This window comes from Oncorhynchus nerka, linkage group LG7 (assembly GCF_034236695.1).
Source record: "Oncorhynchus nerka isolate Pitt River linkage group LG7, Oner_Uvic_2.0, whole genome shotgun sequence".
Taxonomy (NCBI): domain Eukaryota; kingdom Metazoa; phylum Chordata; class Actinopteri; order Salmoniformes; family Salmonidae; genus Oncorhynchus; species Oncorhynchus nerka.
Window position 1 is genome coordinate 35062490 of NC_088402.1, and position 16204 is coordinate 35078693.

The 16204-nt window shown below is 42.8% G+C and overlaps 1 protein-coding gene across 12 annotated transcripts in view; it reads right to left on the reverse strand.

Annotated features, from left to right (window-relative positions):
• Positions 1-16204, reverse strand: part of LOC115131523 (A-kinase anchor protein 9-like) — a 117808-nt gene that overhangs the window by 38986 nt on the left and 62618 nt on the right. For 11 of the 12 annotated variants that reach the window (XM_065020458.1, XM_065020457.1, XM_065020454.1 and 8 more), the window contains 3 exons: positions 14270-14403; positions 13673-13863; positions 10404-10642 (listed from right to left, as the gene is read on the reverse strand). In XM_065020458.1, the coding sequence (XP_064876530.1) occupies positions 10404-10642; positions 13673-13863; positions 14270-14403 (564 nt within the window). The remainder of the gene's footprint in view (positions 1-10403; positions 10643-13672; positions 13864-14269; positions 14404-16204) is intronic. The other variant, XM_065020451.1, reaches the window with a different exon arrangement.

Below are 16204 nucleotides of genomic sequence, written 5' to 3' on the forward strand. Positions count from 1 at the left end.
ATAATGTATACGTGTAGACTCCCGATATAGCAGGGGTATGTAAGTCATGTACTGTATAAAATAATGGACAAAACTGCAGTTTAGAAAGACACTTTCATTCAGATAAATAAGATAACTGTCCAGACGGAGTCAGATTTACTCACTAGTTATACAGTTTCATATAGGTTACATGGCAGGCCAGCAGCTGAATGGTAACTTACTGTATAGGGTGGTGTGGGGAGGGAGATCTTAGAGATCACCTTAAGGAGGTGACCATTGGTCCTGTGGTTGACGTGTGATATTTGAGTCTGTACCACCACCGCGTTTTTCTCATTGAGGACGCTCGAGAGGGGGAAAGGCCGGGGCAGGGGCACACGAGATTCCACCTCGTACACATCCTGATCTTCCCCTTCCACCCACATGGCCTGGTGGCTCGAATTCCAGTATGAGCGGTAGGAATCCATGGTGGTAGACAATTTAACTGCTTTCAATGACCTACTAGTTTATCCTTGTAGTGCTTTCCATCCTCTTCCCTCCAGTGTTCCTTTCAGCATCTACAATGCACCTGCTACCATGGATGGAGTCTTCAGCGGAGGCCCAAGAGGGAACAGCAGCGGAGAGCAGACAAGTCCCGATGACGTAGCCGGGTTCTAGGCAACAGTTTCTACGGAGCTGCCAAGCACAGAGCCTTGGGTAAACACACGAGTCGCAGTTCAGACTCAGATCCACGAGCATGGCGTACCACAGTGAAGAGACAAAAAAGGTCCCAGGTAAATACTGAGAACTAGGTAAACCCTTGAAACAACAAAACAAAGTTTTAAGTCAGAAAATAAGAGATACCGGTAGTGCTTCTCCTCGTGTAATCCTTCCTGGGGGAGAAAGTTTGAAGTCACATCTTGCACATGTGAATCCTGAGCGCAACTGGGGAGGGATAAAATAAAGAGAAACCTAGCTTTAAGATCCTGTGCATCTCTCTCAGTCAGGCTTTTCTCTCTGTCTATTTTACTCACTCTTTCAGAGCACAGCGTGACCCTGCCCCTCAGCAGTACTCACTCCCACTCCCTCGCTCGCCCTCTCCCTCCCTATGGAAGCTCATTAACAATTCCATGCCGCCACAGCAACGCAGCACCGATCCGCAGGGAAGGGAAGCCTCCCGGTCCCCCCTTAACTGCTTTACACAATGGGCAGCCAACCAAGGGTGAACTCTGAAGCCGCCAGTGGGGCTCTCGCTGCAATTCTTTCTCTTCTGTCAAACTCTCTCTCCCTCTTTCATTCTCCCTCTCATTCTTGATCTATCCCTGTAGCCTCTAACTTCTTTCTGTTGTTTGTCACCAGTTTTCTAGCTCCATGTTCCTCACTCTTGCCCGCTCCCAGTCTCTACTAATATCCCAGCCTGACTTTCACTGTGTCTCTCGAAACAGACACAAAAGAAGAGGTTGCAGTCTAAACTGTTCTCCCAGAGAGTTTTGCAGCAGGCAGTCTCTCTCTCCCTCTCTTTCACTTCCTGGATGCATAGCATCGGCAGGGTATTGTTCAGTGAAAAGGGGGAGGGAATAGTCAGCGTGGTTTCAACCCCCTGGGCTAGTTGGGCAGGTATAGCTTTGCAAATAGACATTTTCCCTCTCCCTCACACCCTCATACACACACAGCCTTTTTGCAGGAGCTTGTCAAACCAGATTTATATTCCACGTCAGTGCAGATGAACTGACTTAGGCATTGTCTCCTTCGATCTTGTGAGCAAGTGAACTGTAAAACAGTAATGGACCTACACAATCAACACGTCGGCCCAACATGTCGCTCTCAATGATCTATATTAGGAGGATTAGTGAGCAACACCAACTCCAGCAAATTATTTCCAAAGCCAACCGACAGGACACTTAACATTCCAGAGAAACTCATTACATTAAGCCTTCTTCACACAACCTGGCCCTCCAGACAGGAAACAACGATCCACAATCATTAATGATCATTCACTCACAAGGAACCAATGCAGATCTAATCAATTCATTCTGGAAGGAATAACATTAAAGGGATAGTTAGGAACTGTCCCCAGAGTCATATGAACATGTGGATACAATTTGTTATGTATCTGTGTCCAGTATGAAAGAAGTTAGCATTGGCTCAAGAAACTACCTTTAACTAGCATGGTAGCTATTCCCATACAGTGGGGCAAAAACTTATTTAGTCAGCCACCAATTGTGCAAGTTCTCCCACTTAAAAAGATGAGGCCTGTAATTTTCATCATAGGTACACTTCAACTATGACAGACAAAATGAGAAAAAAAAATACAGAAAATCACATTGAGATTTATGAATTTATTTGCAAATTATGGTGGAAAATAAGTATTTGGTCACCTACAAACAAGCAAGATTTCTGGCTCGCACAGACCTGAACACTTCTTTAAGAGGCTCCTCTGTCCTCCACTCGTTACCTGTATTAATGGCACCTGTTTGAACTTGTTATCAGTATATAAGACACCTGTCCACAACCTCAAACAGTCACACTCCAAACTCCACTATGGCCAAGACCAAAGAGCTGTCAAAGGACACCAGAAACAAAATTGTAGACCTGCACCAGGCTGGGAAGACTGAATCTGCAATAGGTAAGCAGCTTGGTTTGAAGAAATCAACTGTGGGAGCAATTATTAGGAAATGGAAGACATACAAGACCACTGATAATCTCCCTCGATCTGGGGCTCCACGCAAGATCTCACCCCGTGGGGTCAAAATGATCACAAGAACGGTGAGAAAAAATCCCAGAACCACACGGGGGGACCTAGTGAATGACCTGCAGAGAGCTGGGACCAAAGTAACAAAGTCTACCATCAGTAACACACTACGCCGCCAGGGACTCAAATCCAGACGTGTCCCCCTGGTTAAGCCAGTACATGTCCAGGCCCGCCTGAAGTTTGCTAGAGAGCATTTGGATGATCCAGAAGAAGATTGGGAGAATGTCATATGGTCAGATGAAACCAAAATATAACTTTTTGGTAAAAACTCAACTCGTCGTGTTTGGAGGACAAAGAATGCTGAGTTGCATCCAAAGAACACCATACCTACTGTGAAGCATGGGGGTGGAAACATCATGCTTTGGGGCTGTTTTTCTGCAAAGGGACCAGGAAGACTGATCCGTGTAAAGGAAAGAATGAATGGGGCCATGTATCGTGAGATTTTGAGTGAAAACTTCCTTCCATCAGCAAGGGCATTGAAGATGAAACGTGGCTGGGTCTTTCAGCATGACAATGATCCCAAACACACCGCCCGGGCAACGAAGGAGTGGCTTCGTAAGAAGCATTTCAAGGTCCTGGAGTGGCCTAGCCAGTCTCCAGATCTCAACCCCATAGAAAATCTTTGGAGTGAGTTGAAAGTCCGTGCTGCCCAGCAACAGCCCCAAAACATCACTTCTCTAGAGGAGATCTGCATGGAGGAATGGGCCAAAATACCAGCAACAGTGTGAAAATCTTGTGAAGACTTACAGAAAACATTTGACCTCTGTCATTGCCAACAAAGGGTATATAACAAAGTATTGAGATAAACTTCTGTTATTGACCAAATACTTATTTTCCACCATAATTTGCAAATACATTCATTAAAAATACAATGTGATTTTCTGGATTTTTTCTCTCATTTTGTCTGTCATAGTTGAAGTGTACCTATGATGAAAATTACAGGCCTCTCATCTTTTTAAGTGGGAGAACTTGCACAATTGGTGGCTGACTAAATACTTTTTTGCCCCACTGTATATGTCCAGTAATTGCTCTAACGCAAGTTAGCAATTGCGATAACGCTAGTTGGCAACCTCCATCAAACTGCAAGCTGTGACATAGAAATGGTATCCACAAGTTTATCTGACTCTGGGGAAGTAGATAAAGGGCCTCATTGGCAAAATCCCGAACTATCCCTTTAAATGAACCAGTCGGTCTTGTGAAGGCGGAGAGCATGATTGATTTCTGAGCTTGCCTTCCCATCACTAGGCAGTTACAGTGCCTTCAGAAAGTATTCATACCCCTTGACAAAAGGACTTTCACTTTCTTGTTCTGAAGTTAATCCAGCGTTTATTTGACTGTATGCTTGGGGTCATTGTCCTGTTGGAACGTAAAATCTTCGTCCCAGTCTAAGGTTGTTTGTACTCTAAAGCAGGTTATCATCAAGGATTTTCCTGTATTTTGCTCCATTCACTGTTTCCTCTATCCTTACCAGTCTCCCATTTACCTGCCACTGAAAAGCATCCCCATAGCATGATGCTGCCACCACCATGCTTTACGGTAGGGATGGTGTTAGACAGGGGATGAGCAGAACCTGTTTTTCCTCATAGCACTTTGCATTCAGGCCAAAGAGTTTTGTCTCACCAGAACACCATCTTTTGCCTTATGCTCTCAGTCTTACACGTTCCCTTGAGCAAATTCTATGTGTGCTGTCATATGCCTTTTTCTCAGGAGTGGCTTCAGTCTGACCACTCTCCCATTAAGCCCAGTGCTATGGAGACGGTTGTCCTTCTGGCAGGTTTTCCCATCTCAGCCAAGGAACTCTGAAGTTCTGTCAGAGTGGTCATTGGGTTCTTGGGCACCTCCCTGACCAAGGTCCTTCTTGCTCAGTTGCTCAGTTTGGTCCGACAGCCAGCTCTACCCACAGTCTGGGTAGTTCCATATTTTTTCATTGATGGAGACTACTTTGCTCTTGGAATCTTTCAACACTCTAGAAATGCCAGTTCCACTGTGTTTTTTAATTGTTCCCCTCTAATCTGATTTAAACGTGAAAAGCTGTCATCAAGGCAAAGGGTGGCTACTTTGAAGAATCTCATATAGAAAATATATTTTTATTCGGTTACAACATGATTTCATGTGTTATTTCATAGTTTTGATGTCTTCACTATTATTCTACAATGTAGAAAATAGTCCAAACAAAAGAAAAAGCCCTGAATGAGTAGGTGTCTAAACTTTTGACTGGTACTGTATGTAAATGAGATATTTCTATATTTAATTTTCAATAAATATTTTCACTTGTCATTATGGGGTATTCTGTGTAGATAAAATATAAATTTTGAAATCAGGCTGTAACAAAATGTGGAATAAGTCAAGGGGTATGAATACTTTCTGAAGGCACTCTCTCACTATTTTGAAATTACACTTAGTATTTGACATGTATTCACATAATCCTCCGTCAACATTCCATACAAAAAAAAAATTATTTGATTGATTTAAGGTTGAAACTTTAAACTCGCCGACTGGTTCAGAGTACACAAACTGCTGACTTTATTGGGCTGTCCGAGTAGGGAGCTAGAGATATTGAATTTATCTCCACACACGGACACACGCTCACACAGTCTATCTGTGTAACATCAAGCTAAAGTTACAGGTGGCTTGTTTGGTTTTTAAACACCTGATATGAGCTCTCTTAAAGGCGTATTGGAATATGCTTATATCATACAACATGATTCAAGAGAAGTTTCCACACAAAGTTGAGCCTTTTTCCATCAAATGGAAGCAAGCAGTGAATCACTAAAACCTACACTGACCCTAGCACAACATTATTTCAATGTTAAACCAATGTTGATGTTTTATGGATCAACACAACCATCGTAAAATCAGTGATTTCTGTAGCGTTGACACTACATTAATTATTGTCCTCAACTACTACACTGAGTAATAGGACAAACGGAAAATAAGAAGTAGCATGATGCAGAAACTGTACCACATTTGAATGATGTATAAAGTATCTCTAGGTTGGCAGAGGACAGATGCACAGTGCACGGGCAGTAGTAGCCTGAGGGGGAGGAGTCGTCAGAGTTCAACTGGATTAGAATAGGGGGAGGAAGGGAGACAAAGCTCTATGCAAATCGGCCAGTATCTACAGGCAACCGCTAGGAATGAGACAGCCCTATTGTGTGGTGAATGAATTCTAGCTACAGCTATCTCCTTGCAAAGAGGATTCTGCAGTCTCATCTCTAAAGGGACTAGGTGTGACCAGACTCAAATACCACAGGGGGTTATGACTGTGCAAAAGGCATTGTGTATTGTCAGTGACTGGCCATTTACACTTTTGACAATAACTGCATGCATGTCATGCATTTCACAAAGAGTACATTAATGTAGTTGTAGCTTCCTAGAACTTAACAGCCACAGCTAACTTGAATTAAGTAACAATATGGGAATATTAAGACCATGTTTAGGTGACAAAGCCATTCATTACCAACAGTTGTACAGCGCTGGTATTTTGCTCACACACAGTACCCGGAACGGTGTATTTACAGTATGTGGCCTACCGCCAGGGCAGTGATGATACCAGTAAAGCAATATTATTTTCATTCCAAAAATGAAAACACAAAGCAGACTGAACACTTTGGTCCTTTAAAAACCTGCTGTATGTAAAATATTGTGTGCTATAGCTTGCAAAATAAATGTGACTCTGGATGACAACATGATGTTTGTTTCCAACATGAGGGTTGTTTTCCTAAAGAAGTTAAATTCGCTATGTGTTTTGTTTCCTTGCCGCGATGTGAATAGCAAAACTGATATCACTGATATCGCTAGAATTTAAAAAAAATGATAGCGCTAGATACAGTGAGTATTGGGACAATTACATTTTTTCATGTTGTACCTGCTCATCAAACATCTCATTACAAAATCATGGGCATTAATATAGAGTTGGTCCCCCCTTTGCTGCTATAACAGCCTCCACTCTTCTGGGAAGGTTTTCCACCAGATGTTGGAACATTGCAGCAGGTACTTTCTTCCATTCAACCACAAGAGTATTAGTGAGGTCGGGCACTGATGTTGGGCATTTAGGCCTGGCTTCGCAGTCAGTGTTCCAATTCATCCCAAAGGCATTCGATAAGGTTTGAAGTCAGGGCTCTGTGCAAGTCAGTCAAGTTCTTTCAAACCGATCGACAAACCATTTCTGTATGGACCTCACTTTGTACACAGGGGCATTGTCGTGCTGAAACAAAGTTTGAAGCACAGAATTGTCTAGAATGTAATTGTATGCTGTAGCATTAAGATGCCCCTTCACTGGAACTAAGGGGCCTAGTCCAAACCATGAACAGCAGCCCCAGACCATTATTTATTCTCCACCAAACTTTACAGTAGGACTGAATCATGGTGAGGCGTGATTCATCACTCCAGAGAACGCATTTCCACTGCTCCAATGGAGGAGAGCTTTACACCACCCCAGCCGACGCTTGGCATTGCGCATGATGATCTTTGGCTTGTGTGCGGCTGCTCGGTCATGGAAACTCATTTCACGAAGCAGTTATTGTGCTGATGTTGCTTCCAGAGGCAGTTTGGAACTAGGTAGTGAGAATTGACTCGTACGCTCTACGTGATTCTGCACTCGGTAGTCCCATTCTGTGAGCTGGTGTGGCTTACCACTTCGCGGCTGAGCCATTGTTGCTCCTAGACGTTTCCACTTCACAATAACAGAACTTACAGTTGACCGGGGTAGCTCTAGCAGGGCAGAAATTTAACAAACTGACTTGTTGGAAAGGTGGCATTCTATGACGGTGCCATGTTGAAAGCCACTGACCTCTTCAGTAAGGCAATTCTACAGCCAGTGTTTGTCTATGGAGATTGCATGGCTGTGTGCACGATTTTATGCACCTGTCAGCAACAGGTGTGGCTGAAATAGCAGAATCCACAAATTTTAAGGGGTGTCCACGTACTTTTGAATATACCGTGCATTCGGAAAGTATTCAGACGCCTTAACTTTTTCCATATTTTGTTACGTTAGAGTCTTCTATTTTCTTCCCCCTCATGAATCAATTAATTTGATTGGACATTATTTGGAAAGGCAAACACCTGTCTACACCTGTATGTCAGATCAAAAACCAAGCCATGAGGTCGAAGGAATTGTCCATAGAGCTCCAAGACAGGATTGTGTCGAGGCACAGATGTGTGTACCAAAATAATGTCTGCAGCATTGAATGTCCCCAAGAACACAGTTCCATCCTTAAATGGAATAAGTTTGGAATCACCAAGACTCTTCCTAGAGCTGGCCGCCCGGCCAAACTGAGCAATCAGAAAGACCTTGGTCATGGAGGTGACCAAGAACTTGATGATCCCTCTGACAGAACTACAGAGTTCCTATGTGGAGATGGGAGAACCTTCCAGAAGGACAATCATCTCTGCAGCACTCTACCAATCAAGCCAAGATGGTTGAGTGGAGAGACGGAAGTCACCCCTCAGTAAAATGCACATGACAGCCCGCTTGGAGATTGCCAAAAGGCACCTAAAGATTTTCAGACCATGAGAAACAAGATTCTCTGGTCTGATGAAACCAAGATTGAACTCTTTGGCCCGAATACCAAGCTTCCCGTCTGGAGGAAACCTGGCACCATCCCTACGGTGAAGCATGGTGGCAGCAGTATCATGCTGTGGGGATGTTTTTCAGTGGCAGGGACTGGGAGACTAGTCAGGATCAAGGAAAGATGAACAGAGCAAAGTACAGAGAGATCCATGATGAAAACCTGCTCCAGTGCTCTTAGGACTTCAGACTGGGGTGAAGGTTCACCTAACAACAGGACAACGACCATAAGCACACTGCCAAGACAACACAGGAGTGGCTTCGGGACAAGTCTCTGAATTGCATGACATAAGTATTTGATACATCAGAAAAGCAGAACTTAATATTTGGTACAGAAACCTTTGTTTGCAATTACAGAGATCATATGTTTCCTGTAGTTCTTGACCAGGTTTGCACACACTGCAGCAGGGATTTTGGCCCACTCCTCCATACAGACCTTCTCCAGATCCTTCAGGTTTCGGGGCTGTCGCTGGGCAATATGGACTTTCAGCTCCCTCCAAAGATTTTCTATTGCGTTCAGGTCTGGAGACAGGCTAGGCCACTCCAGGACCTTGAGATGCTTCTTACGGAGCCACTCCTTAGTTGCCCTGGCTGTGTGTTTCGGGTCGTTGTCATGCTGGAAGAGCCAGCCACGACCCTCTTACTGAGGGAAGGAGGTTGTTGGCCAAGATCTCACGATACATGGCCCCATCTATTCTCCCCTCAATATGGTGCAGTCATCCTGTGACCGTTGCAGAAAAGCATCCCCAAAGAATGATGTTTCCACCTCCATGCTTCACGGTTAGGATGGTGTTCTTGGGGTTGTCCTCATCCTTCTTCTTCCTCCAAACACAGCAAGTGGAGTTTAGACCAAAAAGCTCTATTGTCGTCTCATCAGACCACATGACCTTCTCCCAAACTTCAGACGGGCCTGGACATGCGCTGGCTTGAGCAGGGGGACCTTGCGTGTGCTGCAGGATTTTAATCCATGACGCCGTAGTGTGTTACTAATGGTTTTCTTTGAGACTGTGGTCCTAGCTCTCTTCAGGTCATTGACCAGGTCCTGCCGTGTAGTTCTGGGCTGATCCCTCACCTTCCGCATGATCATTGATGCCCCACGAGGTGAGATCTTGCATGGACAGAGGGTGATTGACCATCATCTTGAACTTCTTCCATTTTCTAATAATTGCGCCAACAGTTGTTGCCTTCTCACCAAGCTGCTTGCCTATTGTCCTGTAGCCCATCCCAGCCTTGTGCAGGTCTACAATTTTATCCTTGATGTCCTTACACAGCTCTCTAGTCTTGGCCATTGTGGAGAGGTTGGAGTCTGTTTGATTGAGTGTGTGGACAGGTGTCTTTTATACAGGTAACAAGTTCAAACAGGTGCAGTTAATACAGGTAATGAGTGGAGAACAGAAGGGCTTCTTAAAGAAAAACTAACATGTCTGTGAGAGCTGGAATTCTTACTGGTTGGTAGGTGATCAAATACTTATGTCATGCAATAAAATGCAAATTAATTACTTAAAAATCATATGTGATTTTCTTGATTTTTTATTTTAAGATTCCGTCTCTCACAGTTGAAGTGTACCTATGATAAAAATTACAGACCTCTAAAATGCTTTGTAAGTAGGAAAACCTGCAAAATCGGCAGTGTATCAAATACTTGTTCTCCCCACTGTAGTTATTGCGTGTTATGAATATGGGACCAAATACTAAACTTTTTTACTACTTTAATACACATAAGTGAACTTGTCCCAATACCTTTGGTCCCCTAAAATGGGAGACTATGTACAAAAAGTGCTGTAATTTCTAAACAGTTCACCCGATATGGATTAAAATAGCCACAAATTAAAGCTGACAGTCTGCACTTTAAAGTCATTGTATCCTTTCAAATCCAAAGTGCTGGAGTACAGAGCAAAAATAATAAAATATGTGTCACTGTCCCAATACTTTTGGAGTTCACTGTATGTCAGAGTGCCTTTAGATTGCTCCACCTTGATTTAATCAAAAACGGCCTTTTAAATGACTGTCAATTTGTACAAGACATCAAAAATAGCTTTTGGTACTTTGATTCACAGGAAAATGTATAGTTAAACAGAACAGATACATTTTCTGTGTGGTCCCACAATTTATTATGCTGTGATGTACCTGATTGGTCGTCTCAGTAATGGCCACCAGCAGTTTCTCCACGGCAGCCTGGAGGCGGAAGCTAATATTCATGAGGTACTCCTCGTTCTCCAGCTGAAGCTCCGGCAACAGGCTGTGACTGTCCGTCATCATCTGCTGGGACATCTCCAGGCCCTCGTCAGTCTCCGTCTCGCCCGACCACGCGCTCACATTGTCCACCCCAGGCTCGCTTCCCTGGCAACTCTCAGTCGCCAACGCATCTGGGCATGAACGACCAAAATAGAGGGCAAGGTTAATTGTCAGGAGAAAACACTTAATTGGAAACAATAGTGTTAATTGTCACCAATATCAACCAGTCATTAATTTGATTATTTTTATTCAAAGAATACATTTTTGGCCAAAGCATTTATCAACATATTATAATATAAGGGATAGTATCCCAGATGTTAATCAGACACAAGGCTTCCGAAGACTGGAGTTGCCCATCCCTTCCTTGATCTAGTAGACTGAGCACTGTCCTTGTGCCAATATCACATTCAAACTGCTACATAATGTACAAGTATAATCCATGAAAACAGAGGTTACAGACTCTATCCTAGCTGACTGGTAGTGCCACCCTAGACACGACCACACACAGAACTAAACAGCAAATAACGGACATGATGCTACTGAACAAAATCAGAATAAAATAAAATATCTTAGAATCTTTAAAAGGAGTCAGTACTATTGTGCACATTGATAATTATTTTGTTCACCCAAACATCAAGTTCACTTGACAGTCAAATTAACCCTGTCAACAGCTCTAATTCATTGATAAAATACCAGACCGTATGAAAAGTTGTAAAAAGGTAAGGGGTTGGTTAAATAGCTAGTTCTCTGAACTGTAAAATCTAACCACAATAATTCACCTATTTTTGCATTAATGCATAGGTGTCTGTGTGTTTGTTTTATGTGTATACTTGCACACTACAGTATCTGTGTGTACACACATATGCATGTTTCGTGTGTGTCGAGAGGGCAGGCAGCTGTTTACTTGACTTTGGAGCTTAAAAGGATACTGCGAGGTTCTGGCATTTAAGGCCTTGTTCTACTTACCCAGAGTCAGATGAACTTGTGGATACAATTTTTATGTGTCTGCGTACAGTATGAAGGAAGTTAGAGTTAACATCACAAGCCAATGCTAACTGGTGTTAGCGCAATGACTGGAAGTCTACAGGCACGGTAGCATTGCTACTGTACCTGTAGACTTCGTCATTTCACTTAAATGCCAGAATCTGGCAGTATCCTCTTAAGCCTGTAGACACAGAAGGGAGAGAGACATATGGCTACGCTTGGCAGGGTGTTGTTTCTTAAACACACTTGTCACATTTGACGACTCCACCTTTGGGCCACATACCAACATATGAGAGATGAGACTATACTGTAGACACTAAGAAGTATAATGGCATAACGATTATTGTCTGATAGTTAGGGAGTGGTTGGACCATAAAATGGCAGGTTCAAATCCAGGGTAGGGTATACTGGAGGTTGTGCCCTTGAACAAGTGCGTGCACCTGACCTCAATTGACCAGGAAAAACTCTTGAGCTCTACAATAAGAGTCTGCCATGTCACCTTCAGAGTTGGATTCATTCCTATGATTCATCAGTTACAGCATGTGATTCTGAAACGATGCCTACTAGTGACAGGTCTGTCAGTCTGGCTGGACTGCTTTTCCTCTGGCAGCTGTGGGAACTTGATTTTTAACAATGTTAGGCGCAGGGCAAACAAAATGCCATGAATTCTATAGTCCCTGGGGGATCAAGTGTATTTCTCTCTCAGTCTGCATAATGAAACAGATTTTTGTGCACTAAGCAGCCATTGGCTGTAATGATGAAAAGATACAAACGTGATCATTTTTCATGTTTTGGTCAGCATTACGAAGGTTGTATGATGAAAATATTTGTACAATAAAGTGAAATTTGCATTGATATTACATGTATGAATTTCCCCTGTATCCTAGCAGCCTTGTTTGGATCAATTCCATTTAAATTCCATTCAATTCAGGGAGTATACTAATATTTCAATTCCAATTCTCTTCTACGATTTTCAATGAGGAACATTTTGAATTGGAGTTTGGTTCACTTGTTGAATTGACTTGAGTTTAAATGGAATTGACCCCAACCCTGTAATCCAGTTGACTTCCACACAAACTGCATATTGGCAAAATTGATGATACTGTACACACAAAGAGCACAAAACATTAGGAATGCCTTCTAATATTGAGTTGCAACCCCTTTTGCCCTCAGAACAGCCTCAATTCGTTAGGGCTTGCACTCTACAAGGTGTCGAAAGTGTTCCACAGGGATGCTGGCTGGTGGAACATTCTTGATACACACTGGAAACTGTTGAGCATGAAAAATCCAGCAGCTTTGCAGTTGTTGACACTCAAACCGGTGTGCCTACCATACACCGTTCAAAGGCACTTAAATCTTTTGTCTTGCCCATTCACCCTCTGAATGGTACACATACACAATCCATGTCTCAATTGTCTCAAGGCTTAAAAATCCTTCTTTAACCTGTCTCCTCCCCTTCGTCTATACTGATTGAAGTGGATTTAACAAATGACATCAACAAATGACATCAATAAAGGAGCATAGCTTTCACATGGATTCAACTGGTCAGTCTATGTCATGGAAAGAGCAGATGTTCCTAATGTTTTATACGCTCAGTGTACATCCACAATTAATTCAATGTGATGCGTAGCAACTCCTTTATATATTTTAACCTGACTTCCCTTACTCTGATGCCATAGAGAAAGGTAGAAGGTAACCAGTCAGTCAGGACCTCTTTAGATTTTCAAACCAGTATTGCCACTGGCAGGCCTTGTTAGCAGCCAATTAAAATTCATATAAAATGAAATCTGACATTTTCCATGGCAATAAGTATTCTCTCTCTCCCCATCTTTCCTTCTGGTCCTGTGTATATTTCTTTCACACAGCGAGCCCTCAACCCTTGCACCTCTTCTGGTTTTGTCTGGATCTATTTAATAAAACCTAAATCATCTTGATGGAGAGAGATAGAGCTCTTCCAAGACTTCGATCCCCAAGGTGGCCTGATTGGTGTCACACATTTGTCACAGCCCTAGCTACTAATCATGGTCTTCAGTTAAGTGTAATCAGATGTGTTGGTTAGAAATGTAAATGAACTGTGACACCAGTAAGGCCCGGGGAGCCATAATGCTCACTCCATTTTACTTATCAAAACATGCACAGGTGGTAGGGGTTGATTTGGAATTGGCTGCTCAACTAACCTCCCGCAGCCTCTGTGGCAGGCCTGAAGGGCTCGCCAGCAGCTCTCTGCCAGGTGGGTCTCTGTGAGGAGGATGGGGGTACCAGCAGCCCCTCCACGTGGCGTCCAATGGTCTCCTCAGCGGCCGCTGTGGTCTTGAGCACATCACTCAGCACCTGGCGGAGGCTCTCGTTGGCCTTACGCAGCAGATTCCTGAGGAAAGAAGAGAAGAAAAGTTGGTGGGACAAAATATTATGGTCTTTCATTCACTTGAAACAAATGTTTTGGATACGGGTGAGGTTGGCAAGATGCATATCGCACAAGTGCTTTGGTTGTGGTCCTTTGTCATAGTCACTACATAAATCTGTTTTTGAATTAACTCTTTTTTTGTGTTGTAATATTGTTCTTTAAGAGCTCCTGTTGAATTAACCCACTTATATAAAAATATTACATAGTCATATTCAGTATAGAACACAGCTTATACTTAGACATTTTAGGATAGGTCGGGTCCAATAAAATGTGCAGAGGTAAAATCATGACGTGCACTGGAGTTAAATACATTTTCTACAATATAAATGAAATAGAAACTTGAAACATTTATATCGTTCTATAGTCATACCTCTCAGTAGTGATGACCTGATGATCTGGACAGGAAGAGCCATCCCCTCCAACTTGTGACGAAACGATTCCACTAACTGCCATCTTCCTCCTGACCTCTTCATCTTCCTCTCCTTCTTCCTCATCTCCTCTCTTCTTCAGCAGACGGACCGGCAGGAGGGAGAAGAACGACAACAGCCCTGTCATCATCCCCGTTTACAGACAAGCACACACTTCCACACTGCGTTGACGATCCCCTGGAAACATGAGATAGTGACGGCTAGGCAAGCTAAAGGCATGACCATTATAAGGATGGTGGATTCAAATCAGATGAGTCCCAGTGCGCCCCAGTACAGACGCACTCACAAACACATTAACTTCCATGGAAGCGAGGGAAACACTAGTATCTGTGCTGTTATGGCAACAAGTGCACCTGAGACAATGGGCTGATGCAGGAAGTAGAGTGGCTCCCTCTCTTGGTGAGGGAACAGAAATGCTGCTAATTCAGATATACAATCGAGAGATGTGGTCATTTAGGAATGGACGTGAACATTGTGTATACTGGTTGAGGCTGTTCAGGTTTCTGCCATAATCTTTTAACCTTTGAGCAATTTGACATTTAAATTAAATTAAAAACTGTTATAGAGTAGGTACTCTTCATGTCATAATAAGTTAGGCTATAATGCAAAGAGTCCCAACTGAACATCAGTAAATGCAGTCAATAGATTAAAAGGATTGCATGAATTGCGGGTATAACATTAATAACTAAACACATCAAGGGGCCAAAAAGGTTGAGTGACCGCCATCATGGATGTTCCAGGGGCTGATTGTATAAACATAGCCTGAAGACATTTCAATTCACACTACTGAGTGAGTCTCCATTCATCAAACACTGCATAACATAATGGATTCCGAACGCAATTCATTTCCATTCACACCCTGAGGGGCAAGTCTCCATTCATCATCACTGAAAAACTGCATTATTATAATGGGGAACTGAACAACTCTGATAGGCTGAGGCGGAAAGTAGTAGAGGTGCAACTGAACTGTAAAATAAATATGACCTTTTCTTTCTGTGAGCCTCTGCTTTTCATTTGTGATTTTGCCCTTTCCTTCTTTCCACTTTGTTTTCTCTCGTTCTTTCCATCGGAGGAATATCCCATCTGCAATCAATAAGCAAGTAGCTTTAATTTATTCAATGATCAAAAAGATAACATTCACGACAACTTAGAATCGTTGTTCGCCGCTTCATATTGTCTTTGAATCAAAACGTTAGAACATTTGTGATGTAGTGGCTTAAACATTAGCTGGTAGCTTAGCTCACCCCTAGTATCAGTTTGTCAAGTAACTGGTGAACTTATTTATACATGCAATCTCTTCAATGCAATGAAAAATGCTCACACACACTCAAACAAAGGGAGAAAGTTGCCTGAATGCAATCAAACTCCAGCTATGAACAACCCAAAAAAACACAATCAGGTAAATTGCAGTTAAATAACTTCTTTGCCAAGTTGTCCTCAACATTACAAGATTAGTCTTGAGTGCGTGTGAGGAGGACTCTCGTCTCATCACGAACATCGTACCCGGCATCCAATGTCATCATGCAGGTAATGACTAATCATGCAATAAATGTTTTGAGAAAAGCCTGCTGGAGCAAGGGGGTCTGTGTGTTTGTGTGTGTGTGTTGCACACCTTAAGTATGGTCAGGTCTTCCCACAATCATCTTTCAAAATACATTAATATTTAGTTCAGCATCAATGTCTCAAGGATGTAAAACACAGGGCTTGAATGACAGCTCAAGTACTCAGGTACTCACATCATACCATGATGGTGCTTCAATTCCCTCCCACACATCACTTATGAGGACATGGAAAAATTATATCAGGGAAAGTAGGCAAGCACTGTTACATTGAGGCTTGCTAGACCCTTTAGCAATGCCAAAAATCAAAACGAAAAG